The 27,829-nt window shown below is 37.4% G+C and overlaps 4 protein-coding genes and 3 pseudogenes across 4 annotated transcripts; 5 read left to right on the top strand and 2 right to left on the bottom strand.

The window, feature by feature from the left end:
• On the top strand, positions 1,845-3,741 carry LOC18793031 (sm-like protein LSM8). Its single transcript, XM_007223702.2, has 6 exons — positions 1,845-2,049; positions 2,273-2,376; positions 2,614-2,654; positions 2,750-2,824; positions 3,156-3,208; positions 3,374-3,741. Exons 2-6 carry the CDS (start codon positions 2,340-2,342, stop codon positions 3,462-3,464), a joined length of 297 nt encoding a protein of 98 aa, XP_007223764.1. The 5' UTR covers positions 1,845-2,049; positions 2,273-2,339; the 3' UTR covers positions 3,465-3,741.
• On the top strand, positions 4,990-7,206 carry LOC18790182 (putative pectate lyase 2). Its single transcript, XM_007224113.2, has 4 exons — positions 4,990-5,253; positions 5,978-6,333; positions 6,529-6,667; positions 6,754-7,206. Exons 1-4 carry the CDS (start codon positions 5,005-5,007, stop codon positions 6,973-6,975), a joined length of 966 nt encoding a protein of 321 aa, XP_007224175.2. The 5' UTR covers positions 4,990-5,004; the 3' UTR covers positions 6,976-7,206.
• LOC18790584 lies at positions 7,248-9,577 on the bottom strand (annotated as a pseudogene).
• On the top strand, positions 11,063-13,191 carry LOC18790805 (putative pectate lyase 2). The gene is made up of 4 exons (XM_007226589.2): positions 11,063-11,361; positions 11,962-12,317; positions 12,514-12,652; positions 12,739-13,191. The coding sequence occupies exons 1-4, from the start codon at positions 11,113-11,115 to the stop codon at positions 12,958-12,960; spliced, it is 966 nt and encodes a 321-aa protein (XP_007226651.2). The 5' UTR covers positions 11,063-11,112; the 3' UTR covers positions 12,961-13,191.
• Positions 13,233-16,355, bottom strand: LOC18792998 (annotated as a pseudogene).
• On the top strand, positions 16,753-19,541 carry LOC18790490 (putative pectate lyase 2). The gene is made up of 4 exons (XM_007221766.2): positions 16,753-17,056; positions 17,681-18,036; positions 18,235-18,373; positions 18,460-19,541. The coding sequence occupies exons 1-4, from the start codon at positions 16,808-16,810 to the stop codon at positions 18,679-18,681; spliced, it is 966 nt and encodes a 321-aa protein (XP_007221828.2). The 5' UTR covers positions 16,753-16,807; the 3' UTR covers positions 18,682-19,541.
• LOC18788354 lies at positions 20,815-27,829 on the top strand (annotated as a pseudogene).

Raw genomic sequence — 27,829 nt, 5'->3', positions numbered from 1 at the left:
TTGTCATAAATTATCTTTTTGAAGAAACTGAAATGAAAGTACAACTTTTTTTGGGGTCGTCAATGAATAATTATTTTATTGAAAATCTCAACTGTTAACATTCGTTAAACAATAACAATAGGCAATAATGGACATCCTTCCAGTAAAAAATGAAAGTGGCTCGAAAAAAAAAACCCAATAAATGGAAATGATTCAAAGTAGTAAAAACTTGAAAGAGTTGACAATGTATATCAAGTTTACACCTTGTAAATCAACGAATAAGTAGAGAACGAGAGTCGAATTTAGGACAATTTGCAAAGAAAACTCTAATACCATGTTAGACAACTACTAGCGCTAAAAACGTATACCCTTTCAATAGCAAAATCAGTATTTATCTTTTTAAATTAGTTTAATTAGTTGTTATGTTTTAATTATTATTTACTGTGAATAATTAGTATTTAAATATTTTATTAAAGAAAAAAAATTAATTACTATTTATTAAGTAATATAATTTATGGAGTTAATTAAAATATTTAATACTAATTATTCAATAAATAATTACAAATAAGTCTATATTCATATTGAAAAAAAACCTATCCCAAAGAACATTCGTCGGCATAGGTATATCCCGGCGACATTTGCACAATTAGACATCTCCCGATGAAAGTTCGTCGGAAGAGGTGTTTTTATATTTTTTTAAATTTTAAAAATATAAAATTAATTTATTTACATAGAATATTTTCACAGTAACAGCCGCGCGGCTATACTCTTTAAATATTTACATATAGAATATTTTCACAGTACAGTTACAAATAGAATATTTTTAAAGAGCGGCTATACGCTTTGAATTGAATATTTTCACAGTACAGCCGCTCGGCTATACCCTTTACATAGCAAAATCTGTATTTCTCTTTTTTAAATTACTTTAATTAGTTGTAATATTTTAATTATTATTTACTTAGTGAATAATTGGTATTTAAATATTTTATTAAAGAAAAAAATTAAATACTATTTATTAAGTAATATAATTATGGAGTTAATTAAAATATTAATTATTCACTAAATAAACAATAATTAAAACATAATTACTAATGAAATTAATTAAATAAGGCAAATATATTATTTAATTACTGAAAAGAAAATTTCAAACAAAAATTTATTGATCTAAAGATACTAAATTTATATTTATTTTGAAAAATATCATATTAAAAAAAACGATAACAACTTCTCCCGACGAAAATTCGTCGGTATAGGTCTATGCCTGCAAATTTGCCTTATTAGACCTCTCTCGACGAAATTTCGTCAGTGGAGGTCTTAACAGGCAAGGTTTTGCCGGGATAAAAATGTGCTAATGAAGTTTCGTTGGGGGAAATTTTTTGAAAATAAATATAAACTTAGTATATTTAGGTCAATAAATTTTAAAAAATAAATTATTTTTAGTAATTAAATAATATCTTAGCTTTATTTAATCACTGTCATTAATAATTATCTTTTAATTATTATTTATGTAATTAATAATTAGTATTAAATATTTTAACTAACTTCATAAATTATCTTACTTAATAAACTATTACATATACTATTTATGGTGCCTAGCCGCGCGGCTACACACTTAAAACTTTTTATTTATGGAGTCTAGCCGAACGGCTATACCAGTGATTATATCGTGTATGGAGAATAGCCGCGCGGCTATACTATTAAATATACTATTTATGGATTATAGCCGCTCGGCTAGACCTTTAAAATATACTATTTATCTGTCGTTAATATTCGGCGCTGGGTCATTTTGAAAATATCTAGGAATATTTGTGGTCTTTTTGAAAAGTTTATAAAAAATGGGGTAAAAAACGTAAATTTAAACCTTAAACCTGTGTTTCCCTTCTTCTTCTCGAGAGAGCTAGGTTTTTACATTTTGGTTTCGGCGGCAGAAGGAAAAGAAGGAGAAAAAGAAAAGAAAAAGAAGAAGAAGAACTCAAGCTAACCTTCTCGACTGCATCTGCTCCAAGGAACGTCGCACGCAGCACCAGGTCCAGGTCCAGCGTTTCTTCTTCTTCTCTGCTGCTGCACGAGGTATTTTTATTTTTATTTTTTTTAAAAATTTGATCTGACTTGGTTGCCCCACGAGGTATATTGGATATAAATTCAATACTTAAGAAATATCCTAATAGAAGAAGAATTATTTTAGTGTTGTCATGTATTTTGTTTCCTTTTAGACTCTGAATCTCTCTCTCTCTCTCTCTCTCTCTCTCTCTCTCTCTCTCTCTCTCTCTCTCTCTCCCACTCTGTGTTGCAGAAAAGAGAGAAGTTTGTTGATTAACAGTATTGCTTGCAGAGAAGAGAAGATTGTTCAGAATTGAAATATGTCCAGTGGCCCTGGTCTTGAGTCACTTGTTGACCGTATGGAAATTCTACTCGACTATCCATTGTTATTACTTACTTGTATCAAATATCAAAGTTGTTGTTGATTACTGTACTGTGCATGAATATAGTTTTTATATCAATCCTATGCCCAAATTTTATACCCCATTTAAGGCAGGGCATGAGCCAGCCTAGGCATTATATATGCTGTGAGCATTTCAAATTTCTCTCTCTCTCTCTCTCTAACTGTTTAAAGCATTTCTATGTTATGTGCAGAAACAATTTCAGTTATCACAAATGATGGACGGAATATTGTGGTATATTATGCACTGACACTCTAATGCGCCTTTTACTTGTTATTAACCGAATTAGTTTAGTTTTATTAACAAAATTTTGTTTCCAATTAATTCAGGGAGTCTTGAAAGGCTTCGACCAGGCTACTAATATCATTCTCGATGAATCTCATGAACGTGTTTTCTCTACAAAGGTTTGCGTCGTCTTCACTGTAACAAGCATCATTGCACCTTTGTTTGTTTGCTCTTTATGGCTTAAGTAATTGGACAAATAGAAAGGGATTTAGCTAGGAAACTACCTTAAGGTAGTTAAGTCAATATTATTCTCAGTTTTCCAATTTTGGCTAATCCAATGCAATGCTAAATGGCCGCGGCAGGCATTTGTTATTTTCCTCAGGACATTACCCTGCTCATGGGGTTTATAATACATATGGTTGCCAAAGTAGTATATACAAAACATATATATATCTATACACATATGGCGCTAGCTGTGGTAACTTCTTGTTATTTCTGGCTGACTGGCAGGAGGGTGTTCAGCAACTCGTGTTGGGGTTGTATATAATCAGAGGTGACAACATGTAAGTGTCAACAACACTTACTCTATTTACATTAGTTTAGTTTCCCATTGGAACCGTTGTGGGAAGAAGCGAATTGGACTGATATAATTAGACTTTTTACAAATTTCTTTCTACTTCCCATATATAAAGTTCTCTGTATGTATCCTCCAATTCCAATTGTTGCAGAAGCATCGTTGGGGAATTAGATGCAGATCTTGATTCTACTGTTGACTGGTCAAATATGAGAGCTTATCCCCTCAAGCCTGTCATCCACTGACTCAGCATGAAAGCAAAGCCATAGAGCGGTTGGTTGTGGACTCGAGAGGATATAAGTGAGATTCAATGAAGCAGAATAGGTATAGAATCTATGAAAATTCGAGTTTGCTTGCTATATTCATGAAGAATAGGTGCTTTCAAAAGTGTTTCCTAATATCATTTTCTTAAACACTGATTCAATGAAGCAGAATTATCAGCACCAATCTAGTTATTTGCAACTTTTGAATTCCTTTGATAGCCAATATATATTTACAAGTAAATGATGTTTTTCCATTTTCTTATCAAGGAGCATATAAGTGAATGGGTTTAGAAAGTGAATGAATGAATAACGTGCAATATTCATTTATTTTTCCGACAAAATCACTTTTTTTCTATTTAAAATGAATGAATGAATATTTTTGTACTAAAGTCTTGATTATCTCTTGAAAGTTGACCGGGTTCGAATGGTATGTACTAAAAATCTTCATTCATTGTTTTGGGCTTTTCATATATAGGTCCATTATAATGAAATTTTATATATACAAAAAAATAAAACCTTTTAAGTCTAATACTTTCATAAAACTCCATGCTGTATTTCAAGTGAATTATTTTTAGCACATTACGAATCAGTTAGAAAACGATAAGTGGCTAGTTGAGGGCTTTTTTCTTCAAATAGTCTCTCTAGAGATTTTTGTATAAATTAGGAAGTTATGGTGTCTTTTCTAATTTCTTTTTCCCCTTGAAGAAACCGTATACGTTCATTATCAACTCTGAAATTGAATTCTAAAATTTAACTGGACAGGAATCGGTCCATGCTAAGCCAATGCACAAATTAATGGACTTGCAAAACAGAAGCAAAAGGCCATAATATTTAGGAGAATTTCCACCGTATATAATTATTTGACTATATAGGATGTATTATATATATGCGAGGGTCTAAATGTAGAGACTCGAGATGCTAGGAAGGACATGTTCGCATGCACATGGTGGTTGTAAATTATAGGACTCCATTGGTCCACCACTAAACAGAGTTAAACAAAAGGTAGCTAACAAAAAAGAGCACAAAGATAGTGAACGAGCTAAACTTGAGGAGAAGTGAAACTGCAGAACCTTCATATTTTCCCTTCCGTCCATAGCGATTTCGTGATAGCTACTAGCTAACCATTACGACTGATCCCCAACAACGTTCCAAACAAACTTAGGAGCATTACGAATATTAAATCCGGCTATAAATATCTCTCTCCATTCTCGTTCTTTCATATCTGTAAAGAGTTGAAGAGAAAAACATTGCTGTAGCTATTTCTGTGCATGAGCGAGTTGGAAAGTATATACAATATATAATGGCTTGTCATGGATGCCCCAATGGCAATGCCAATATCTGGTGCTTTGTTCTGGCCCTTTTGATCACCATTGCCAGCTTCGCTCCAAACCCAAGTTTTGCTAAGAAAACAAAAGTTGATGGCTTGAAATTGAACGTGATCGATGGTTGCTGGAGATGGAACTCGGATTGGAGAAGGAACCGGCAGGAACTTGCATTATGCTCAGTGGGATTTTCTGGGAAGATGAGCAACAACATAGGAAGAGATGTCATATACTATCAAGTCACGGAGCCAAGTGACAGTGCGTTGGACCCCAAACCGGGAACTTTGAGATATGCGGTTACCATGATCAAAGGGAAAAAGTGGATCACCTTCCGGAGGGACATGCACATTAGGCTTGACAAACCACTTCTCATTAGTAGCTTCACTGCCATTGATGGAAGAGGTGCTAGTGTTCACATTGCTGGTAATGCATGCTTGCTGGTCTTTCAGGTACGTATACTAATTACACATATATACACACATACATACATATTTAATTGGCTAGTTAGTGTTTGAACCTAAGACCATTGGTATGTAAGTCAAGACCATTGGACTAGATGTCGTTGACATTCATAAGTATATTTAAGATAATGTAGTAAGTACCAAATTTATATACTTATAATATATTAATAAGTATATTCAAATTGCAATCGTCTGACTCATCTCCCGGGGGAGAAGGGAAAGCAGGAGCGGTAGAAGAATAAGTAAAGGGAGTTTTTGCTCCCGTTAAAGGAAGTGATCTGACTCTTTCAGAAAGACGGAACTCCGAGTGAACATCTAACACTCGCTAGCTTATTGCAAAAGTAATCTTCTGTTCTCCTTATTTAAGGCTGAAAATCTAAATAGCCTATATTGTAACCAAGAATAATCTAAATGAGAAATGAGGGATCATATAGTTGAGACAGTTTTGAGTGATATGATCACACCGCCACGTGCTATTACTAATCTACTGTTATAATATGGGTGAAGACATGTATTATATATATATATCTATCTCATGGAATGGAACTAGCTAGGGAATAGTTTTAACAGATAAATACATACAATATAAGTAAAGTTGTAACACCGCATAACAGTCTCACTATGATTTTTTAACAATTGAATATAATAAAGATATCTTGTGTACATTTTCATGCATGTAAACTAATTATATTATTGTTTTAAACGTTATCAGGCAAGCAATATAATCATCCATGGCCTTCGAATCCATCATTGCCGACCCCAACCACCAAGCTCAGTTATGGGTCCCGAAGGAAAGATAATGCCAATAGGGCAGGTTGATGGAGATGCAATCAGGTTGGTAACTGCATCAAAGGTTTGGATAGACCACAATACACTCTACGAGTGCCAGGACGGTCTTCTCGATGTTACTCGCGGATCTACCCATATCACCATCTCCAACAATTGGTTCAGAGACCAGGACAAGGTTATGCTTCTCGGCCATGATGATGGCTACTTTCGGGACAAGAACATGAGGGTGACTGTTGTGTACAACCATTTTGGACCCAACTGCAACCAAAGAATGCCAAGGTAAAGGCCTCTAGCTATTACTATTAGCAAAGTATGTACGTAATATATGTATAGGAAATTGAGGTTCCACTCCAAAACCAATTGGCAATGGGCGAAGCAATGGAACTCCTTATAAGTGCGGGACATTTTCACTTTCACATTCTCACATACAAAACGCATGAGTATTATATTACTAAATGTTGTATGCACATGCAGGATTCGCTATGGATATGCACATGTCGTGAACAACCTTTACAGAGAATGGTCGCAGTATGCTATTGGGGGAAGCATGAACCCTAGTGTTAAGAGTGAAGCCAACCTCTTCATTGCACCAAAATCGGGAAACAAGAAAGAGGTAATTATTAACTCAAATGTATATATATTCAAGTTCAAATGCAATGCCCTTAATTAATTAATGAATGATTTTCCATGTACTCACAGATCACTTGGAGGAAGGACAGCATTGGAGACAAAGAATCCTGGAAGTTTTACTCTGTAGGAGATATCTTTGAAAATGGGGCTTCTTTCGTGGAAACAGGTGCCGGCAGAGCAAAGCCAAACTATAACAGAGAACAAACTTTCCCAGTTGTTAATGCCAAATCTGTCCGCTCATTGACAAGGTCATCTGGTGCTTTGATATGCATCAAAAGATCCAGATGCTAATTAATTAAGGCATAGGCTCATGCGATGCAATGTGGAGATGATATAATTGCATGTCATATATATACATGCATAGGAAAATAAATTGTATGTCAGCTGAAAAAAGTGAACAATTGTATAGTGGATATATAAATCTCATCTCCCTCCTATAGTAATGCAAGATATATATAGCAGTTTGTGACCAAACAAAATACAATTAATGCCATCGCCCAAGACTATACTTATTTTACGATTGATTTTTATTAGTGATCAGGACTGGCAAACACAGATGAAATCTACCCCTGCAGAGATCAAAATTATGTCATTTATATCTATAGACTTCAAATCCAAATCCAAATCCAAATCCTCTCTCCCAAATGGGGCATTTGCATCATTTCACCATCCGAGACCGACAACGAAAAAGTAGACATGAACAAACTTTTTGTATAACACTAAGGCATGACCACCTAACAAGATTCCTGCATATATACAATGGTACCCTTGCTCAGAATCTCCAAAAAGCTTAAGACTTATAGTTCCTACATATATTCATGTGATGTTTCTGTCAATCCTGCGGTATGTGAATGAAAATTGTAAAAAATTAACTTGAAGTGAGAATCCAATGATGAGGTTGCATTGCTTGTTGGTTTCCCATGAATCAAAACTTCCGGGGATGTCTTTTGCACGCATAGTAGCAAGTGATGCCGCATTGCCTTCCTTCTGTTGATCTAGCCCATGGAACCTTTCGTACAGTCTCATAGCCGACACACAATCTTCATATGGATCATGAAAACCTGACTGGATATCATACCTGTAAAACCAAAGCCTCATGACACTAAATATTCACTGGAGCACTTAAAACTAGAGCCTGCTTCTACAAGCAAATAATAGACACTAAAAAAGTTAAAATATGAGATGAAGAATAACTTGCATCTGAGATGAAGAATAACTTGCCCTGGATATGTTCTGGTCAGGTGCTTGAGCGGGTGGCTAACCAGATCTGTTTTCATCACTGGATGGTAGCTTGCAGTATCCCTGCATATAGAATAGATAACTGTCAAGCATCTAGAGGCTACAGAGAACAGACTTCTTTGCTCCAAGCTAAGCTTCTAGGAATCTATGTCAAATAGATGCCATATTAAAGCTGGTCCTTTATGCAAAATTTCATCATGACTAAGGCCATAATCTTGACTCGCCTGAATGAAAAGAAGTACAGCCATAAATGCAATTGTCCAAGAAACATTGACACCATATACAAAGCAGCCCAAACACTATGGCCTATATATTAAGAAGGGAGTGAAGAGAAGAATAAAGAGTGCATATGAGAACCAAAGCATAACATGACACGATAATCCAATCAGATCTAGAAAAATTAAAGAAACACTGTGCTCATAATTCACATATCTCAAAAAGAGGATTCCAGAAGGGAAAAAAACAATAAAAAAAACTCTTATACCTAAGCAGGTAATCAGGACAGTTTATTCTCAAGCAATCCAAATCATTCTCTAAACTATGCCCCAAAAGAATCTTGGTCTTTCCATTATACAAAATTTGCAAACTTTATCTTGCACTTTTTGGAGTGGCATGCCATCTCTGAGATGCTTCTGTTAACCCAGTACCTTCATATCTGGAATGGAAACATTGTCAACATGTGGGAATGATCAGAGGCCTATTCACAAAATTCTTGAAAGAAATCAAAGATGAGAAACATCACACACTAGTACCTGTAATGAATGACAGGATCTTGGGGCTGCACATAAGCGTGGAAGAGGATAGTCTCATCTTCATCAATCAGGCATACCCTTGCACGCAGGTAGTGATCCATCACTTCCACCAGCAACCATTTCACAATCCAGAGCAATTGCTTCCGTACCATCTCCAATGTGATTTTCCTTGCTGGAGTTTATATCATATTTAAATTCTTCACATGGCTCCATCGTTGTTCCCTACAACCCTTCAACTTAAAATATAAGTAATGTATGTGCATATCTATATAATGTTGCAGCTAAGAGTATCTTTAATGGGTAAAAAGGGTAAGAGATTCAGAATACTGGAAGATGACAAGTTTCTCAATTCCATACGGTATGTGCATATCTATATACTGTTGCAGCTAAGAGTGTCTTTAATGGGGAAAAAGGGTAAAAGATTCAGAATACTGGAAGATGACAAGTTTCTCAATTCCATACAGGATGCTTGATGTTCAACTAATCAACTTACCAGAGAAACAGGCGCAGATAGGCGACGCATATATTTATGCGAGCTCAGAGAAGTAGGGCTATCAAAAAGCTTCAAACATAGATCACAACCTTGTTCAGAGAAAACCCTCTTGCAATCTTCTTTTGCCAGTGGTCCTAAATCATAGCAACCAGGGAAAGGAAATTAAACAACAAGCAATCTTATAGATGAATCAAAATGACTATGCAATGATCGGATCAATTACAATGCAACACGGAATATTACATCTCACTAGTGATATGCTCCCTCTGTGATTCAAAAGATTTGAAGTGCCTTTACACACTCCACATCTAGGCTGATGAACTGAATGGAAAGAGACATTAATGTGCTCGACAAGATGTTCCTTTTTCTTATAAAAACCATCACATATCACACTGGAATTTGGGTACATACCTAGTAGTACAATTTGGCAACTAGTTTTGCATTTGTTCTTAAATATTCAAGTTCAGATACACTACTATAGCAAGACAATTGGGATTAATTAAGTAAACTGATCGCAAGGAAGATTTGTTTCCAAAATCAAAGGAAATTTATTTCCAAATCAAGAAAAATACTTCAATAAAACTAGCATAAAACAATGCGTAATAAACCATGTCAAATTTTGCAAGGCACCTAATTAACTTAGCAGAAAAGTTCATAAATAAGCCACCCAAACAAAATCTATATTCAATTTCTCAGCAAACATGCAAGTCATTGTCGAAATGTGGAAATAAAAGCCATAAACCTCACAAATTGCGGAAGATGTGAGAGACAGAGAGAGATGGTTGTGTTTGTGGTTTTTGGAAATTCTGGTTCCAAGTCCATGGAGCCCAGAGGCTTCAAAATTGGCGGGAAAACAGCAGTACTAGAAACGTGCACAAAATGTAGGCGAGCCCAAATGGGGGATGCTTTTTCTGACTTCTCACAGAGAGTCGGACAGAGACGGAGGGTTTATGGGGGGTTTTCAATTTTTTTATTTTTTTTATTTTTATTTTTTTGGTGAAAGAGTTTTTCAAGTAATTGTAACATTAATTTCTCTATGCGACCGTCACACCACGATAACATATTTTCCATGTCAAGCGTTATATGTTTGATGTGTCGCTTGTTACGTGTTATAATTTAGATTGATTAATGAATGACATACAAAATTTGTCATAATACAACCTTTTTTTATTTTAATGATGATAAGTTGCAACAACGGTCCCCTCACAATTATATACTGTGTTTGATTTCAATTTCACTCGCTTGTAAAAAGAAAAACGGCACGAAGATGTATGGTCTTCGAGATCACTTACCTTCAATATCAACTATATGAATATAAAGTACATTTAAATGAAGCACTCGGTTATAGGACTCCATTGCTCCACCACTAAAGACAGTTGAACAAAGCTAGCCAACCAAAAAAAGCACAAAGATAGCGAACGAGCTAAACTTGAGGAGGAGGAGAAGCAAAACTGCAGAACCTTCATATTTTCACTTCCGTCCGTCCATAGCGATTTCGCGATAGCTAGCTAACCATTACGACTGATCCCCAACAACGTTCTAAACAAACTTAGGAGCATTACGAATATTAAATCCGGCTATAAATATCTCTCTCCATTCTCGTTCTTTCATATCTGTAAAGAGTTGAAGAGAAAAACCTTGCTGTAGCTATTTCTGTGCATGAGCGAGTTGGAAAGTACATATATATAATATTGTCAAATAAAACTCGCCAACAAATATATAATGGCTTGTCACGGATGCCCCAATGGCAATGCCAATATCTGGCGCTTTGTTCTGTGCCTTTTGATCGCCATTGCCGGCTTCGCTCCAAACCCGAGTTTAGCTAAGAAAACAAAAGTTGATGGCTTGAAATTGAACGTGATCGATGGTTGCTGGAGATGGAACTCGGATTGGAGAAGTAACCGGCAGGAACTTGCATTATGCTCAGTGGGATTTTCTGGGAAGATGAGCAACAACATAGGAAGAGATGTCATATACTATCAAGTCACGGACCCAAGTGACAATGCGTTGGACCCCAAACCGGGAACTTTGAGATATGGGGTTACCATGATCAAAGGGAAAAAGTGGATCACCTTCCAGAGGGACATGCGCATTAGGCTTGACAAACCACTTCTCATTAGTAGCTTCACTGCCATTGATGGAAGAGGTGCTAATGTTCACATTGCTGGTAATGCATGCTTGCTGGTCTTTCAGGTACGTATATTAATTACATTTATATACACACGCATACGTATTTAATTGGCTAGTTAGTGTTCAAACCTAAGACCACTAGTATGTATGTCAAAACTCTTTTTCATTGGACTAGATGCCATTGACATTCATAAGTATATTTAAGATAATGTAGTAAGTACCAAATTTATATACTTATAATATATTCCTAAGTATATTCAAATTGCAATCTAACACTCGGAGTTTATTGAAAAAGTAATCTTCTGTTCTTATTTAAGGCTGAAAATCTAACTGGCCTATATTGTAAGCAAAGAAGAATCTAATTAGCATGTATGGGGTAGTTAGATAACCTAAACCCTTGATTTTCTTTTTCTAAGTGAGGGATAGTTGAGACAGTTTTGAGTGGTATGGTGAACGACATGTATTTTATATATATATATATATATATATCTCATGGAACTAGCTAGGGAATAGTTTTATAGATAAATACATGCATTATAAGTAAATTTGCAACACCACATGACAGTCTTGCTATGATTTTTTTGAGATTGAATATAGTAAAGATATCTTGTGTACATTTTCATGCATGTAAACTAATTATATTATTATTTTAAACGTTATCAGGCAAGCAATATAATCATCCATGGCCTTCGAATCCATCATTGCCGACCCCAACCACCAAGCTCAGTTATGGGTCCAGAAGGAAAGATAATGCCAATAGGGCAGGTTGATGGAGATGCAATCAGGTTGGTAACTGCATCAAAGGTTTGGATAGACCACAATACACTCTACGAGTGCCAGGACGGTCTTCTCGATGTTACTCGCGGATCTACCCATATCACCATCTCCAACAATTGGTTCAGAGACCAGGACAAGGTTATGCTTCTCGGCCATGATGATGGCTACTTTCGGGACAAGAACATGAGGGTGACTGTTGTGTACAACCATTTTGGACCCAACTGCAACCAAAGAATGCCAAGGTAAAGGGCTCTAGCTATTACTATTAGCAAAGTATGTACGAAATATATGTATCGGAAGTTGAGGTTCTACCCCAAAACCAATTGGGCAATGGGCGAAGCAATGGAACTCCTTATAAGTGCGGGACATTTTCACTTTCACATTCTCACATACAAAACGCATGAGTATTATATTACTAAATGTTGTATGCACATGCAGGATTCGCTATGGATATGCACATGTCGTGAACAACCTTTACAGAGAATGGTCGCAGTATGCTATTGGGGGAAGCATGAACCCTAGTGTTAAGAGTGAAGCCAACCTCTTCATTGCACCAAAATCGGGAAACAAGAAAGAGGTAATTATTAACTCAAATGTATATATATTCAAGTTCAAATGCAATGCCCTTAATTAATTAATGAATGATTTTCCATGTACTCACAGATCACTTGGAGGAAGGACAGCATTGGAGACAAAGAATCCTGGAAGTTTTACTCTGTAGGAGATATCTTTGAAAATGGGGCTTCTTTCGTGGAAACAGGTGCCGGCAGAGCAAAGCCAAACTATAACAGAGAACAAACTTTCCCAGTTGTTAATGCCAAATCTGTCCGCTCATTGACAAGGTCATCTGGTGCTTTGATATGCATCAAAAGATCCAGATGCTAATTAATTAAGGCATAGGCTCATGCGATGCAATGTGGAGATGATATAATTGCATGTCATATATATACATGCATAGGAAAATAAATTGTATGTCAGCTGAAAAAAGTGAACAATTGTATAGTGGATATATAAATCTCATCTCCCTCCTATAGTAATGCAAGATATATATAGCAGTTTGTGACCAAACAAAATACAATTAATGCCATCGCCCAAGACTATACTTATTTTACGATTGATTTTTATTAGTGATCAGGACTGGCAAACACAGATGAAATCTACCCCTGCAGAGATCAAAATTATGTCATTTATATCTATAGACTTCAAATCCAAATCCAAATCCAAATCCTCTCTCCCAAATGGGGCATTTGCATCATTTCACCATCCGAGACCGACAACGAAAAAGTAGACATGAACAAACTTTTTGTATAACACTAAGGCATGACCACCTAACAAGATTCCTGCATATATACAATGGTACCCTTGCTCAGAATCTCCAAAAAGCTTAAGACTTATAGTTCCTACATATATTCATGTGATGTTTCTGTCAATCCTGCGGTATGTGAATGAAAATTGTAAAAAATTAACTTGAAGTGAGAATCCAATGATGAGGTTGCATTGCTTGTTGGTTTCCCATGAATCAAAACTTCCGGGGATGTCTTTTGCACGCATAGTAGCAAGTGATGCCGCATTGCCTTCCTTCTGTTGATCTAGCCCATGGAACCTTTCGTACAGTCTCATAGCCGACACACAATCTTCATATGGATCATGAAAACCTGACTGGATATCATACCTGTAAAACCAAAGCCTCATGACACTAAATATTCACTGGAGCACTTAAAACTAGAGCCTGCTTCTACAAGCAAATAATAGACACTAAAAAAGTTAAAATATGAGATGAAGAATAACTTGCATCTGAGATGAAGAATAACTTGCCCTGGATATGTTCTGGTCAGGTGCTTGAGCGGGTGGCTAACCAGATCTGTTTTCATCACTGGATGGTAGCTTGCAGTATCCCTGCATATAGAATAGATAACTGTCAAGCATCTAGAGGCTACAGAGAACAGACTTCTTTGCTCCAAGCTAAGCTTCTAGGAATCTATGTCAAATAGATGCCATATTAAAGCTGGTCCTTTATGCAAAATTTCATCATGACTAAGGCCATAATCTTGACTCGCCTGAATGAAAAGAAGTACAGCCATAAATGCAATTGTCCAAGAAACAGTGACACCATCTATCTTACAGATATACAAAGCAGCCTAAACACTAAGGCCTATATAATAAGAAGGAAGTGAAGAGAAGAATAAAGAGTGCATATGAGAACCAAAGCATAACATGACATGATAATCCAATCAGATCTAGAAAAATTATAGAAACACTGTGCTCATAATTCACATATCTCAAGAAGAGGATTACAGAAGGAAAAAAAAAAAAAAAAAAAAAAACCTCTTATACCTAAGCAGGTAATCAGGACAGTTTATTCTCAAGCAATCCAAATCATTCTCTAAACTATGTCCCAAAAGAATCTTGGTCTTTCCATTATACAAAATTTGCAAACTTTATCTTGCACTTTTTGGAGTGGCATGCCATCTCTGAGATGCTCCTGTTAACCCAGTACCTTCATATCTGGAATGGAAACATTGTCAACATGTGTGAATGATCAGAGGCCTATTCACAAAATTCTTGAAAGAAATCAAAGATGAGAAACATCACACACTAGTACCTGTAATGAATGACATGATCTTGGGGCTGCACATAAGTGTGGAAGAGGATAGTCTCATCTTCATCAATCAGGCACACCCTTGCACACAGGTAGTGATCCATCACTTCCACCAGCAACCATTTCACAATCCAGAGCAATTGCTTCCGTACCATCTCCAATGTGATTTTCCTTGCTGGAGTTTATATCATATTTAAATTCTTCACATGGCTCCATCGTTGTTCCCTGCAACCCTTCGACTTAAAATATAAGTAATGTATGTGCATATCTATATAATGTTGCAGCTAAGAGTATCTTAAAGGGTAAGAGATTCAGAATACTGGAAGATGACAAGTTTCTCAATTCCATACGGTATGTGCATATCTATATACTGTTGCAGCTAAGATTGTCTTTAATGGGTAAAAAGGGTAAAAGATTCAGAATACTGGAAGAAGACAAGTTTCTCAATTCCATACAGGATGCTTGATGTTCAACTAATCAACTTACCAGAGAAACAGGCGCAGATAGGCGACGCATATATTTATGCGAGCTCAGAGAACTAGGACTATCAAAAAGCTTCAAACATAGATCACAACCTTGTTCAGAGAAAACCCTCTTGCAATCTTCTTTTGCCAGTGGTCCTAAATCATAGCAACCAGGGAAAGGAAATTAAACAAGAAGCAATCTTATAGATGAATCAAAATGACTATGCAATGATCGGATCAATTACAATGCAACACGGAATTACATCTCACTAGTGATATGCTCCCTCCGTATTCAAAAAGATTTGAAGTGCCTTTACACACTCCACATCTAGGCTGATGAACTGAATGGAAAGAGACATTAATGTGCTCGAAAAGATGTTCTTTTTTCTTATACAGCTTGTAGCATGCAGCACATTTCTTATAAGGAGTTGTGCTACTCCACTCATTGCCAATTAGTTTTGGGGTGGAACCTCAACTTCCTTCTTGGTATCAGAGCGGGTTAGCCCACGTGTGAAAGCCCAACGGCCAAACGTGCTCTACGTCACCTAATATGTGTTGTCCACGTGTTAGGCTTGAAAATTTGCCACACATGCGAGGCGTGTGAGAATGTGAAGATAAAGAGTCCCACATTGCCAATTGGTTTTGGGGTGGAACCTCAACTTCCACAGAGAGTTGGACAGAGAGAGGGTTTATTGGGGGTTTTCAAGTTTTTTTCTTTCTTTTTTGTTGAAATGGTTTTTCAAGTAATTGTAACATTAATTTCTCTATCCGACCGTCAAACCACGCTAACATATTTTCCATGTCACTCGTTACATGTTTGACGTGTCGCTTGTTACATGTTATAATTTGAATGGATTAATGAATGACGTACAACATTTGTCATAATACAACCTTTTTTATTTTAATGAGGATAAGTTGCAACAACGGTCACCTCACAATTATATACTGTGTTCGATTTCAATTTCGCTCGTTTGTAAAAAGAAAAACGGCACGAAGATGTATGGTCTTCGAGATCACTTACCTTCAATATCAACTATATGAATATAAAATACACTTAAATGAAGCACTCGGTTATAGGACTCCATTGCTCCACCACTAAAGACAGTTAAACAAAGCTAGCCAACCAAAAAAAGCACAAAGATAACGAACGAGCTAAACTTGAGGAGGAGGAGAAGCGAAACTGCAGAACCTTCATATTTTCCCTTCCGTCCGTCCATAGCGATTTCGTGATAGCTAGCTAACCATTACGACTGATCCCCAACAACGTTCTAAACAAACTTAGGAGCATTACGAATATTAAACCCGGCTATAAATATCTCTCTCCATTCTCGTTCTTTCATATCTGTAAAGTGTTGAAGAGAAAAACCTTGCTGTAGCTATTTCTGTGCATGAGCGAGTTGGAAAGTACATATAATATTGTCAAATAAAATTCGCCAACATATATATAATGGCTTGTCATGGATGCCCCAATGGCAATGCCAATATCTGGCGCTTTGTTCTGTGCCTTTTGATCGCCATTGCCGGCTTCGCTCCAAACCCGAGTTTAGCTAAGAAAACAAAAGTTGATGGCTTGAAATTGAACGTGATCGATGGTTGCTGGAGATGGAACTCGGATTGGAGAAGTAACCGGCAGGAACTTGCATTATGCTCAGTGGGATTTTCTGGGAAGATGAGCAACAACATAGGAAGAGATGTCATATACTATCAAGTCACGGACCCAAGTGACAATGCGTTGGACCCCAAACCGGGAACTTTGAGATATGGGGTTACCATGATCAAAGGGAAAAAGTGGATCACCTTCCAGAGGGACATGCACATTAGGCTTGACAAACCACTTCTCATTAGTAGCTTCACTGCCATTGATGGAAGAGGTGCTAATGTTCACATTGCTGGTAATGCATGCTTGCTGGTCTTTCAGGTACGTATATTAATTACATTTATTTACACACGCATACGTATTTAATTGGCTAGTTAGTGTTCAAACCTAAGACCACTAGTATGTATGTCAAAACTCTTTTTCATTGGACTAGATGCCATTGACATTCATAAGTATATTTAAGATAATGTAGTAAGTACCAAATTTATATACTTATAATATATTCCTAAGTATATTCAAATTGCAATCTAACACTCGGAGTTTATTGAAAAAGTAATCTTCTGTTCTTATTTAAGGCTGAAAATCTAACTGGCCTATATTGTAACCAAAGAAGAATCTAATTAGCATGTATGGGGTAGTTAGATAACCTAAACCCTTGGTTTTCTTTTTCTAAGTGCGGGATAGTTGAGACAGTTTTGAGTGGTATGGTGGCCACGTGCTATTATCTACTGTTATAATATGGGTGAACGACATGTATTTTATATATATATCTCATGGAACTAGCTAGGGAATAGTTTTTATAGATAAATACATGCATTATAAGTAAATTTGTAACACCACATGACAGTCTTGCTATGATTTTTGGGAGATTGAATATAGTAAAGATATCTTGTGTACATTTTCATGCATGTAAACTAATTATATTATTATTTTAAACGTTATCAGGCAAGCAATATAATCATCCATGGCCTTCGAATCCATCATTGCCGACCCCAACCACCAAGCTCAGTTATGGGTCCAGAAGGAAAGATAATACCAATAGGGCAGGTTGATGGAGATGCAATAAGGTTGGTAACAGCATCAAAGGTTTGGATAGACCACAATACACTCTACGAGTGCCAGGACGGTCTTCTCGATGTTACTCGCGGATCTACCCATATCACCATCTCCAACAATTGGTTCAGAGACCAGGACAAGGTTATGCTTCTCGGCCATGATGATGGCTACTTTCGGGACAAGAACATGAGGGTGACCGTTGTGTACAACCATTTTGGACCCAACTGCAACCAAAGAATGCCAAGGTAATGGCCCCTAGGCTAGCTATATCCATATATTAATTGAGATCGCTGGCTACCTTTACTTCTCAACTCCTCTAGTTACTAATTTTAGCAAAGTATGTAGGTAATATATGTAGTATATGTAGGAAGTGTGGGACATTTTCACCTTCGTATTCTCAACAGAGAGTGAGTATTATATTACTTACTATTACATGCATGCAGGATTCGCTATGGATATGCACATGTCGTGAATAACCTTTACAGAGAATGGTCGCAGTATGCCATTGGCGGAAGCATGAACCCTAGTGTTAAGAGTGAAGCCAACCTCTTCATTGCACCAAAATCGGGAAACAAGAAAGAGGTAATTATTAACTCAAATGTATATATATTCAAGTTCAAATGCAATGCCCTTAATTAATTAATTAATGATTGTCCATGTACTCACAGATCACTTGGAGGAAGGACAGCATTGGAGACAAAGAATCCTGGAAGTTTTACTCTGTAGGAGATATCTTCGAAAATGGGGCTTCTTTCGTGGAAACAGGTGCCGGCAGAGCAAAGCCAAACTATAACAGAGAACAAACTTTCCCAGTTGTTAATGCCAAATCTGTCCGCTCATTGACAAGGTCATCTGGTGCTTTGATATGCATCAAAAGATCCAGATGCTAATTAATTAAGGCATAGGCTCATGCGATGCAATGTGGAGATGCTAATTAATGAAGGCATAGGAAAATAAATTGTATGTCAGCTAAAAAAAGGTGAACAATTGTATAGTGGATATATAAATCTCATCTCCCTCCTATAGTAATGCAAGATATATATATATATATATATATAGCAGTTTGTGACCAAACAAAATACAATTAAGGCCATTACCCAAGACTATACTTATTTTACGATTGATTTTTATTAGTGATCAGGACTGGCACACAGATGAAATCTACCCCTACAGAGATCAAAATTATGTCATTTATATCTATAGACTTCAAATCTAAATCCAAATCCAAATCCTCTCTTCCAAATGGACAACTTGTCCCTTGTATTGTTCTGTCCTCTTCTTAATGAAATTATGTTTCTTATTACAAACAAAAACAAAAACAAAACAAAAAAAAAAAAAGACAATGAAATAACTGAGAGAGAATTAGGGGCCGTTCGGTGGTGTTTTCGGAGGCCGTTTTCCGTTTTCATTCTCAGAAAACATTGAGATTTCTGAAATTATTTTCAAACTTTTAGTTATAATTCACTGAAAACGCAGAAAACATCAAAAGGATGTTTTCATTTTTAGAGAATATGAATTAACTGGGAAAAAAACAGTGCAGAAGCCACCATCATAACCACCCAACAGCCACTAAAGGCCAATCGAACCACAATCACGACAACAGACCAACCAGTTGCTAATCGCATCACCACCCAGTCGAACCCAATAGACCTAACCATCAATACCACTTGTACCAAATCGAAGTACCACCACCTACTCAGCAAACTGCCAAGAGGGGGAGAGAGAGAGAGAGAGAGAGAGAGAGAGAGAGAGAGAGAGAGAAATGGGGCCTGGGATGGGAAGGAACAAGAAAAGAGAAAGGAGAAAAAAGAAAAAGGGAGGGTGTCGGCTGAAAGACTGCTTTCAAGAAAAAAAAAATTTTGGTTGTATTTGTTCAAAAATATTTTTATTTTTTTAATGATAATTTCAGTCTTTAAACAATATCAGAATTTATTTTATTTGTTAAATTATACAATTTTCATTGTTTATGTTACCAGACACGTTTTCACCATTTTTATTTTCTGAATATGTTTATCAATTAAACTACTAAACGCATTTCGAACCGTAAAAATGCAAATTTGTTTTCTCGTTTTCATTCTTTGAAAACATTCTCTAAAAACGTTACCAAACGGGCCTTTCGTGATCTAACCACTTCTTTTGTTTTTCTACCGTCTAGCAAAGCCTTTAGCCATTATTTGCATTTTTGATATTGGTGTATATGACTGTCTCCATCTTTTTCTTGTTTTCCAAGTGCCATAGATCAAGATAATTAAGGTGGCGGGTACACTTTTCTGCACTAGTAGTTCTCCTATCTTCACTTTCTGGAAATGATTATTAAAGGTTTTCTCTTTCTTGGGAGGCCGGGCACTAATCATAAATGTATTTAACCCTGAGGCTTTGGCCTCTGTTATCACTTTACCACCAGGATATGCTTTTTGTGTATCATGGCAATCTTCTTTTCTTCCCCTATTTTCACAAGCAACCAAGGGTTCTGCAGGTGATTAAATACATAATGATACTTCAGTGATGAATCCTGTTACTAGTGAAAGAAAATGGTCATAAGAACAGTTGATGTAAAAGATTTCAGTTTTATAATGATACAGAAGACCAAATCCCAGATGCAATTCCACAAGGGTAAATGACCTAGGCCATTTTTTCTCATAAATAAAATCCGTTTTTTATTCTTGCGCAATGGACTAATAGCCGGAAATCATTAGAATGGGAGGTATCGGAAAGAATTTAAATTCTCATTCTCCAATATCGGTTGTATAAATAAAATAATCGAAGAAATAACTCTAGCCCAATTAGCTGAAGTGGTATTTTAGCCCTAAACCCTAAAATAATATGACAAAATTGTATATTTAAAGAGTATAGCCGGTCGGCTATACTATCAAATGTCATTCAACTATTGAAATCTCCACTACGATAACAACTCTGATGCTATAAAATCTTAAAATCCTTAGAAGAAACTCTGTGATAATCTTTTTTCCATTTAAACGAACAAAAAAAATTGCAAAATCAGAAACATACGTAAATTGCACGCCATGGTAGCCACGGATAGAGACTCGACCTCGTAGTTAGGCGGTCTGGGCGGATCTAGGCGGCCCCTAGGCGGTTTGGGCGGATCTAGAAGGCGCCTAAGCGGTTGGGCGGATCTAGGCGGCGCCTAGGCGGTCTGGGCGGATCTAGGCGGCGCCTAGGCGGTCTGGGCGGGTCTAGGCGGGTCTGGGCGGGTCTAGGCGGGTCTGCGTTGGTGTCGAGGTCTGCTGCTCTCATAAACCAGAAGTGCCATGTGAAGAACAAGGATATTAGTGGTTCTCTTGTTTTCGGCATTGGTGGTCAAGCTAAGGTGGCTGGCACACTTTTCGGCATTGGTGGTTCTCTTGTTTTCACTTTCTGGAAAGGAGGATGCTTATTTAAAGGTTTTGTAAAGAGGCCTCTGATAAATATAACTGTTTGGTGAGATGGGGCATGTTAAGGAAAACTGGATCAAGGGGGCCCTTCTTATTCTGACGAGTCATATTGCGTGGAGTGCATGGCTAATCCTCCAGGTGATTTTATAATTGAATTAAGATGACACCCTTTTATGTCATCTAATGTCCAAGTTTAGTTCTTTGTCCAACTTCGGCTCTCTGGTCTCACAGGCTGTGGTCTCCAAAATCTACACTGCTCGATTATCGCTAACCACAATGATATGCTTTTTCGCATCGTTGCAATCTTCTTTTCTTGATCTGTTTTTCGCAAGAAATCCAATCTCGTGGATGTTAGTGTTGTTTTCAGAATATTGAGTGAGGAAGAGAGAGCAGAAAAACAAGAGAAAAGGGAGAGAGAATCAATGTAACAGTGTATTGCTATATTGCATTTCTGTGTGTTACATAAGCATGCTCAGTGTGAGCTATAACAGAAAGGACAGCTGGATTCTCTGACATCACAGAGAATCACAGCCCTATATCCAAAACTGCTATCTAGAATTCTTACATGTGGCAACTGCCACGTAGCATTACTAACGCCTAACATCAGTCATTATCAAGACTAAATGAATACTCAATTAAGAACAAGGCTTATTTACTTAGCTCACAGCTTATACACTAATACTCCCCTTTAAGCTTTGAGCTGATACAACTCCAAGCTTATCCCTGAGATAGTTGAATCTATCTTTTGGTAAGGCCTTTGTAAAAATGTCTGCTACTTGTTCTTTGGTTGGGCAGTATACCAAATCAACAATTCCTTGCTGCAAGGCATCTTTTATGAAATGATATCTTCTGTCAATGTGTTTAGTCCTCTGGTGAAACACAGGATTTTTAGATATTGAGATTACAGATGTATTGTCACACTGCAAAGGGGTTGCTTCAGCTGGTAACTCTCCAAAATATTCAAGAACAAACCTGAGCCATATTGCTTGAGTTGTTGCTTCAGCGGCACTTATATACTCAGCCTCTGCAGTGGAAAGTGCAACACAATTCTGTTTCACAGAAGCCCATGAGAACACTCCACTCCCAAAAGAAAACGCATAGCCTGAGGTACTCTTGCTGTCATCTACTGATCCCCCCTAGTCACTATCACAAAAGCCAACTAAAACTGCCTTCTTGCCTTTCATATAATGCAAACCATAGTCCAATGTTCCTTTGACATATCTGAGCACTCTCTTAGCTGCTCCATAGTGCTTGTTTGACGGTCCATGCATATATCTAGCTAACAGACTAGCTGCATACATCACATCTGGCCTTGTAGCAGTAAGATACAGTAAACTGCCTACAAGTTTTCTGTACTGCTCTTCATCTGCAGCACCACTTCCATCTTCTTTACTTAACTTTTCAGTAGCCACAAGAGGAATAGAAACAGATTTGCATTCTTTCAATCCAAACTTATCCAACAAAGCAGAAGCATACTTCTTTTGATGAATGAAAATGCTAGATTCTGTTTGAATCACCCCCATTCCCAGAAAATGATGAAGAAGACCCAAGTCTGACATCTCATACTTCTCCTTCATATCTTCTTTGAACTCCTCTAGCATCTCTTGATTGTTTCCAGTATACATAATGTCATCCACATAAATGGAGACAATTAGTATATCATGTTCTCCCCTTGTTTTAGTGTAGAGAGTTGCTTCACTTAAGCTTTTCTCAAACCCACACTTAGCAAAATAGCTATCAATCTCTCCATACCAGGCCCTAGGTGCCTGTTTCAAGCCATAAAGAGCCTTGTACAGGTTGTACACCTTATCTTCCTTGCCATTAATCGCAAACCCTTCAGGTTGATCAACATACACTTCTTCCTGCAATATTCCATTTAAGAAAGCAGACTTAACATCTAATTGAAATAGCTTCCAGCTTCTTTGTGCAGCAAGAGCAATCAGTGTTCTGATTGTATCAAGTCTAGCAACTGGAGCAAATGTTTCATTATAATCAATGCCTGGTTTCTGTACATACCCTTTAGCAACCAGCCTTGCCTTGTTCTTCTGTATAGAACCATCTAAGTTCAACTTGGTTTTGAACACCCATTTCACACCAATAACCTGCTTATCACTTGGTCTGTCTACAAGCTCCCAAGTCTTATTTTTTTTCAATCATGGACAGCTCTTCTTCCATTGCTTTTATCCAAGCCTTATCCTGTGCAGCCTCCTCATATTTTTCAGGTTCCACAATGCAGAGATTGCATTGTGCAAGAATGTCATTTATGCTTCTCCATTTTAAAGGAGTATGATCATAGGGTTGAGAGGTATCTGCATGCTCATGAATGACATTATCTTGTTCTTCAGCTTGAGAGAAAATGCAAGGACTAGAAGGACTTCTCTCGACTTCAGTCAACTCATGTGGAGTCACTTCAAATTCATTTTCAGCTTGCTTTGGAACATAGGTCATAGCAACAGAATTTTCTGAAGTTTCCTTCCAGTTCCAGGACTTGGTTTCATCAAAAACTACATCCCTTGACAGAATCAGCTTCTTAGTGCTTGGATCAAATACTCTGTACCCTTTCTCACAGGTTGCATATCCCACAAACACACCTTGGACAGACTTTGCATCAAGCTTTTGTCTTCTTTCAGCTGGTACATGCACATAACAGAGTGATCCAAACACCTTTAAGTGACCAATTCCTGGTTTTCTCCCACTATAAGCTTCAAAAGGAGTCATGCTATCAAGAGCTTCTGTAGGTGTTCTGTTTAAAATATAGACAGCTGTAAGTACAGCTTCTGCCCAGAGAAAGTATGGCATGCCTTTATCATGAAGCATTGCCTTTGCCATCTCTACAAATGTTCTATTCTTTCTCTCCACTACTCCATTTTGCTGTGGAGTATAAGCGATAGATAACTGTCTCTGTATGCCTTCAGATTCCAGCAATTTGCTGAATTCAGTTGAGAGAAATTCTCCCCCTCTGTCACTCCTTAGGCATTTCACTTTGAAATCACATTGTAACTCCACCATTGCCTTGAACTTCCTGAAACAATTTAGTGCTTCAGACTTGTGTCTTAGGAGATAAACCCATGACATTCTTGTGTGATCATCAATAAGCAACATGAAGTATTTATTCCCAGCAATTGATTCATTTTGCATGGGACCACACAAATCTGTGTGTATCAATTCTAGGGGATTCTTAGCTCTCCAAGCTTGTTCTTTTGGAAACCAATCTCTGTGTTGTTTTCCCATTTGACATCCTGCACATACACCATTTACATCTTCAAGATGTGGAAGACCATGCACCATTTCCTTTTCTCTAAGCTGCTTGAGACTTCTAAGGTTTAGATGTCCTAGTCTCTTATGCCAAATCCAGGTACATTCAGTCACACTAGCCTTCAATGCAATGTGATCAGCTTGCATTAGAGACAGAGGATAGCATCTGTTATTTTTCATCTTAACCTTGATAACTAGACAGTCAAGTGAAGGACCATCAAAGATACAACACTCTCTTCCACCAAATAGCAAGTAATATCCATGTTCATCCATCTGTCCCACACTCAGCAAGTTTTCCTTCAAACCAGGTAGAAACATGACTTCCTTGATGCACTTTCTGCCAGAATTTGTATCAATCATGAGTGATCCTATTCCAGCAACATCTACCAGATTTCCAGTGGGCATTTGTACTTTTCCAGTGACATTTGTCCTGACATCCACAAGAAGCTCAGCATTTCCAGTCATGTGATTGCTGCAGCCACTATCAATGTACCAATTCCCACTCACTTTGATCTCAGTAATTGCACTGTTAGCATAGAACAGATTTCCTGTTACTTCTGCCTGATTAGCACAGTTTGCCTTCTGAACAACCTTGTCTGCTGTGCATTCTCTAGCCCAATGTCCAAACCTATCACAGTTGTGACATTTGGATTGTCCCTTGTATCGACATTCTCCAAAATGAAACTTAGAACACACCTTGCATTGTGGCTTAACTGTATCTTGTTTCATGAATCCTGCAGAGGTTGAATTCTGTGCAGGATTAGCAAATGACTTTTGCTGAGACTGAGGCTTTGAATCCCACTTCTTGCCCTTTCCATTCCAGTTTTTCTTAGTTCCACTTGACTGAGAATTACTCTTCTGTTGCTGACTTTTTGGATTCACAGAAAAAGAACCAAAAGCTTTATCAGTGGCATCAACAGTGTGCATTAGGGGTGGGCGCGGTCCGGTTCGGTCCGGTTCTCACCTCAAACCGGAACCGAAACCGGTATTATTTAACCGGTCCGGTTCGGTCCGGTTTAGACAAAAAAAATTTCAAAAACCGGCCGGTTCGGTTCTAACCGGTTCCGGTCCGGTTCTGACCGGTTCCGGTTTTGAACCGGATTATTAATTTATTATTTTTTTAAATTTTTTTTTAATAAAAAAATTATAATAAATAACTTATTTTTTTAGCTTAAAAATGAACAAATAATCCAATTCATACATTTAGAAATTTTTTGAAGTTGAACTTGGAAAATTAGTGATTATAAAAGTTAAAAAATGGCATTAGATTTTAAAATTTTGTAAAAATATAAATATAAAATATATGACCGGTCTGGTCCGGTGCGGAGAGATGTAAAACCAGAACCGGAACCGGTTGGAACCGGTTCGGTCCGGTTCCGGTCCGGTTTGTTGACTTTTTTGGTCAACCGGTTTTTTTTCCGGTTTTTTTTCACCGGTTCGGTTCGGTGTTCCGGTTTTCCGGTCCCGATGCCCACCCCTAGTGTGCATATCAAACCGTTGTTCCTGGCTCTTAAGAATTGCCAGAACCTCCTGTAATTCAACTTTGCCTATACATTTCGTATTCTCAATCACAAGACAGATAGAATCATAAGGTTTGCTAAGACTTATTAAGACCTTTTGCACAAGTCTTTCATTAGGCAATGCCTCACCAAACGTCTTCATTTGGTTAATAAGTTCATTCAACCTTGTAAGATACTCAGATAACGTTTCATCATCACGCATCCTAGTATACTCAAATTCACGTCGAAGATTTTGGAGTTTAACTGATCGTACCTGATCACCACCGTGATACTCACCATATAGCAGATCCCATGCCATCTTTGCTGTATCAGCATTGGCAATTCGAGGGAATATCTGATCCGAGACTGCATTCTGGATGATACCCAGAGCTTTAGCATCTCGCATGTGTTCTGCTACAGATTTCTCATCATCTTCCTCTGTTGCGCTTCCTTCAGCCATCTTCTCCTTTGAATCAGAGGTTGTAACCCCTTTTTCAACTAACTTCCATAAACCATGAGATTTAAAGATTGTCACCATCTTGATTCTCCAGAACTCGTAGTTCTCACCGGAGAAGATTGGAGTTCTCACTTCAGAACCTCTAGATCCAGCCATTTCTAAGCTTAGATGATACAAATCTGAAAATCAAAAACAATGTGGTTCAGCAAGTTCACCTGAACCAGAACGAGCTTGAGTGCAGCTCGATTACAGCAGCATCACACAATCTACGCCCAGATTTCAGATCCAACCTGGCTCTGAGGCCATGTTAGTGTTGTTTTCAGAATATTGAGTGAGGAAGAGAGAGCAGAAAAACAAGAGAAAAGGGAGAGAGAATCAATGTAACAGTGTATTGCTATATTGCATTTCTGTGTGTTACATAAGCATGCTCAGTGTGAGCTATAACAGAAAGGACAGCTGGATTCTCTGACATCACAGAGAATCACAGCCCTATATCCAAAACTGCTATCTAGAATTCTTACATGTGGCAACTGCCACGTAGCATTACTAACGCCTAACATCAGTCATTATCAAGACTAAATGAATACTCAATTAAGAACAAGGCTTATTTACTTAGCTCACAGCTTATACACTAATAGTGGAGACTGGAGTGGAACCTGCAACTTTCAACCATCGCCTACTGCGTGAGTGTTCTCTTTCTCATATCTTATTATTAGGTTCACAACGTTGATTTCAACAATTGATCATGCAAATTCTTATCCGAATCTGTAGTTCGCTTTAAAAACCTCACAGCAGAACATGTAGAAGAGAACATTGTCTTGTGTGTGTGTGTATAAAGTAAATCAATTGGACATCCTATTTTGTTGTGTCTTATTGGGTGTTTTTCTCCTTGTTGGTATAAGATATATTTGAATCTGTCACAAGTTCTGGTCTTCATCCACTCCTTACTTTTGCAATAGGGAGTTGTAATCTCAGCATTAGCCTACTACCTGCAAACATGGTGCATCAGTTACAAGGGACCAGTCTTTGCAGCTATGTTTATTCCACTTCAAGTCATTATAGTGGCATTGTTCTTGGCAATTGCTTTCGCAGAGCGACTTCAGTTTGGCAGGTAACCTGAAGAACACAAACACCTTCTTCCTGTTCCATCTTACTACTTCCACATTCGATGGTTTCACTTATCCATTCTATCACGGTAGTTTGTTTGTCATGAAAATTAGTTACAAATTTAATGTGGATTTTGTGTAAGTGGTGGTGTGCAGCTTGATCGGAGCGTTTCTCATTATCGTGGGCCTTTACTGTGTGCTGTGGGGAAAGAAGGAAAGACAATCTTGTTGCTGAACAGACAAAGAATGGAAAAGGGGTACTTGAAGACATTAAAGTGCTGGAGAATGATATTTCAGTCATAAATCCAGTCGCTAGAGAAAGGAGATGA

Source organism: Prunus persica, chromosome G1 (genome assembly GCF_000346465.2).
Source record: "Prunus persica cultivar Lovell chromosome G1, Prunus_persica_NCBIv2, whole genome shotgun sequence".
Classification (NCBI taxonomy): domain Eukaryota; kingdom Viridiplantae; phylum Streptophyta; class Magnoliopsida; order Rosales; family Rosaceae; genus Prunus; species Prunus persica.
This window is presented reverse-complemented; position numbering and strand designations above follow the sequence as displayed.

Coding starts and splice junctions, on each gene's coding strand:
- LOC18793031 (XM_007223702.2), top strand. CDS start 2,340: ATGTCCAGTGGCCCTGGTCTTGAGTCACTTGTTGACC. Junction 2,655..2,749: donor ATGATGGACGGAATATTGTG/GTATATTATGCA, acceptor CAATTAATTCAG/GGAGTCTTGAAAGGCTTCGA. Junction 2,825..3,155: donor AACGTGTTTTCTCTACAAAG/GTTTGCGTCGTC, acceptor GCTGACTGGCAG/GAGGGTGTTCAGCAACTCGT.
- LOC18790182 (XM_007224113.2), top strand. CDS start 5,005: ATGAGCAACAACATAGGAAGAGATGTCATATACTATCAAGTCACGGAG. Junction 6,334..6,528: donor TGCAACCAAAGAATGCCAAG/GTAAAGGCCTCT, acceptor ATGCACATGCAG/GATTCGCTATGGATATGCAC. Junction 6,668..6,753: donor AATCGGGAAACAAGAAAGAG/GTAATTATTAAC, acceptor ATGTACTCACAG/ATCACTTGGAGGAAGGACAG.
- LOC18790805 (XM_007226589.2), top strand. CDS start 11,113: ATGAGCAACAACATAGGAAGAGATGTCATATACTATCAAGTCACGGAC. Junction 11,362..11,961: donor CATGCTTGCTGGTCTTTCAG/GTACGTATATTA, acceptor AAACGTTATCAG/GCAAGCAATATAATCATCCA. Junction 12,653..12,738: donor AATCGGGAAACAAGAAAGAG/GTAATTATTAAC, acceptor ATGTACTCACAG/ATCACTTGGAGGAAGGACAG.
- LOC18790490 (XM_007221766.2), top strand. CDS start 16,808: ATGAGCAACAACATAGGAAGAGATGTCATATACTATCAAGTCACGGAC. Junction 17,057..17,680: donor CATGCTTGCTGGTCTTTCAG/GTACGTATATTA, acceptor AAACGTTATCAG/GCAAGCAATATAATCATCCA. Junction 18,037..18,234: donor TGCAACCAAAGAATGCCAAG/GTAATGGCCCCT, acceptor ACATGCATGCAG/GATTCGCTATGGATATGCAC.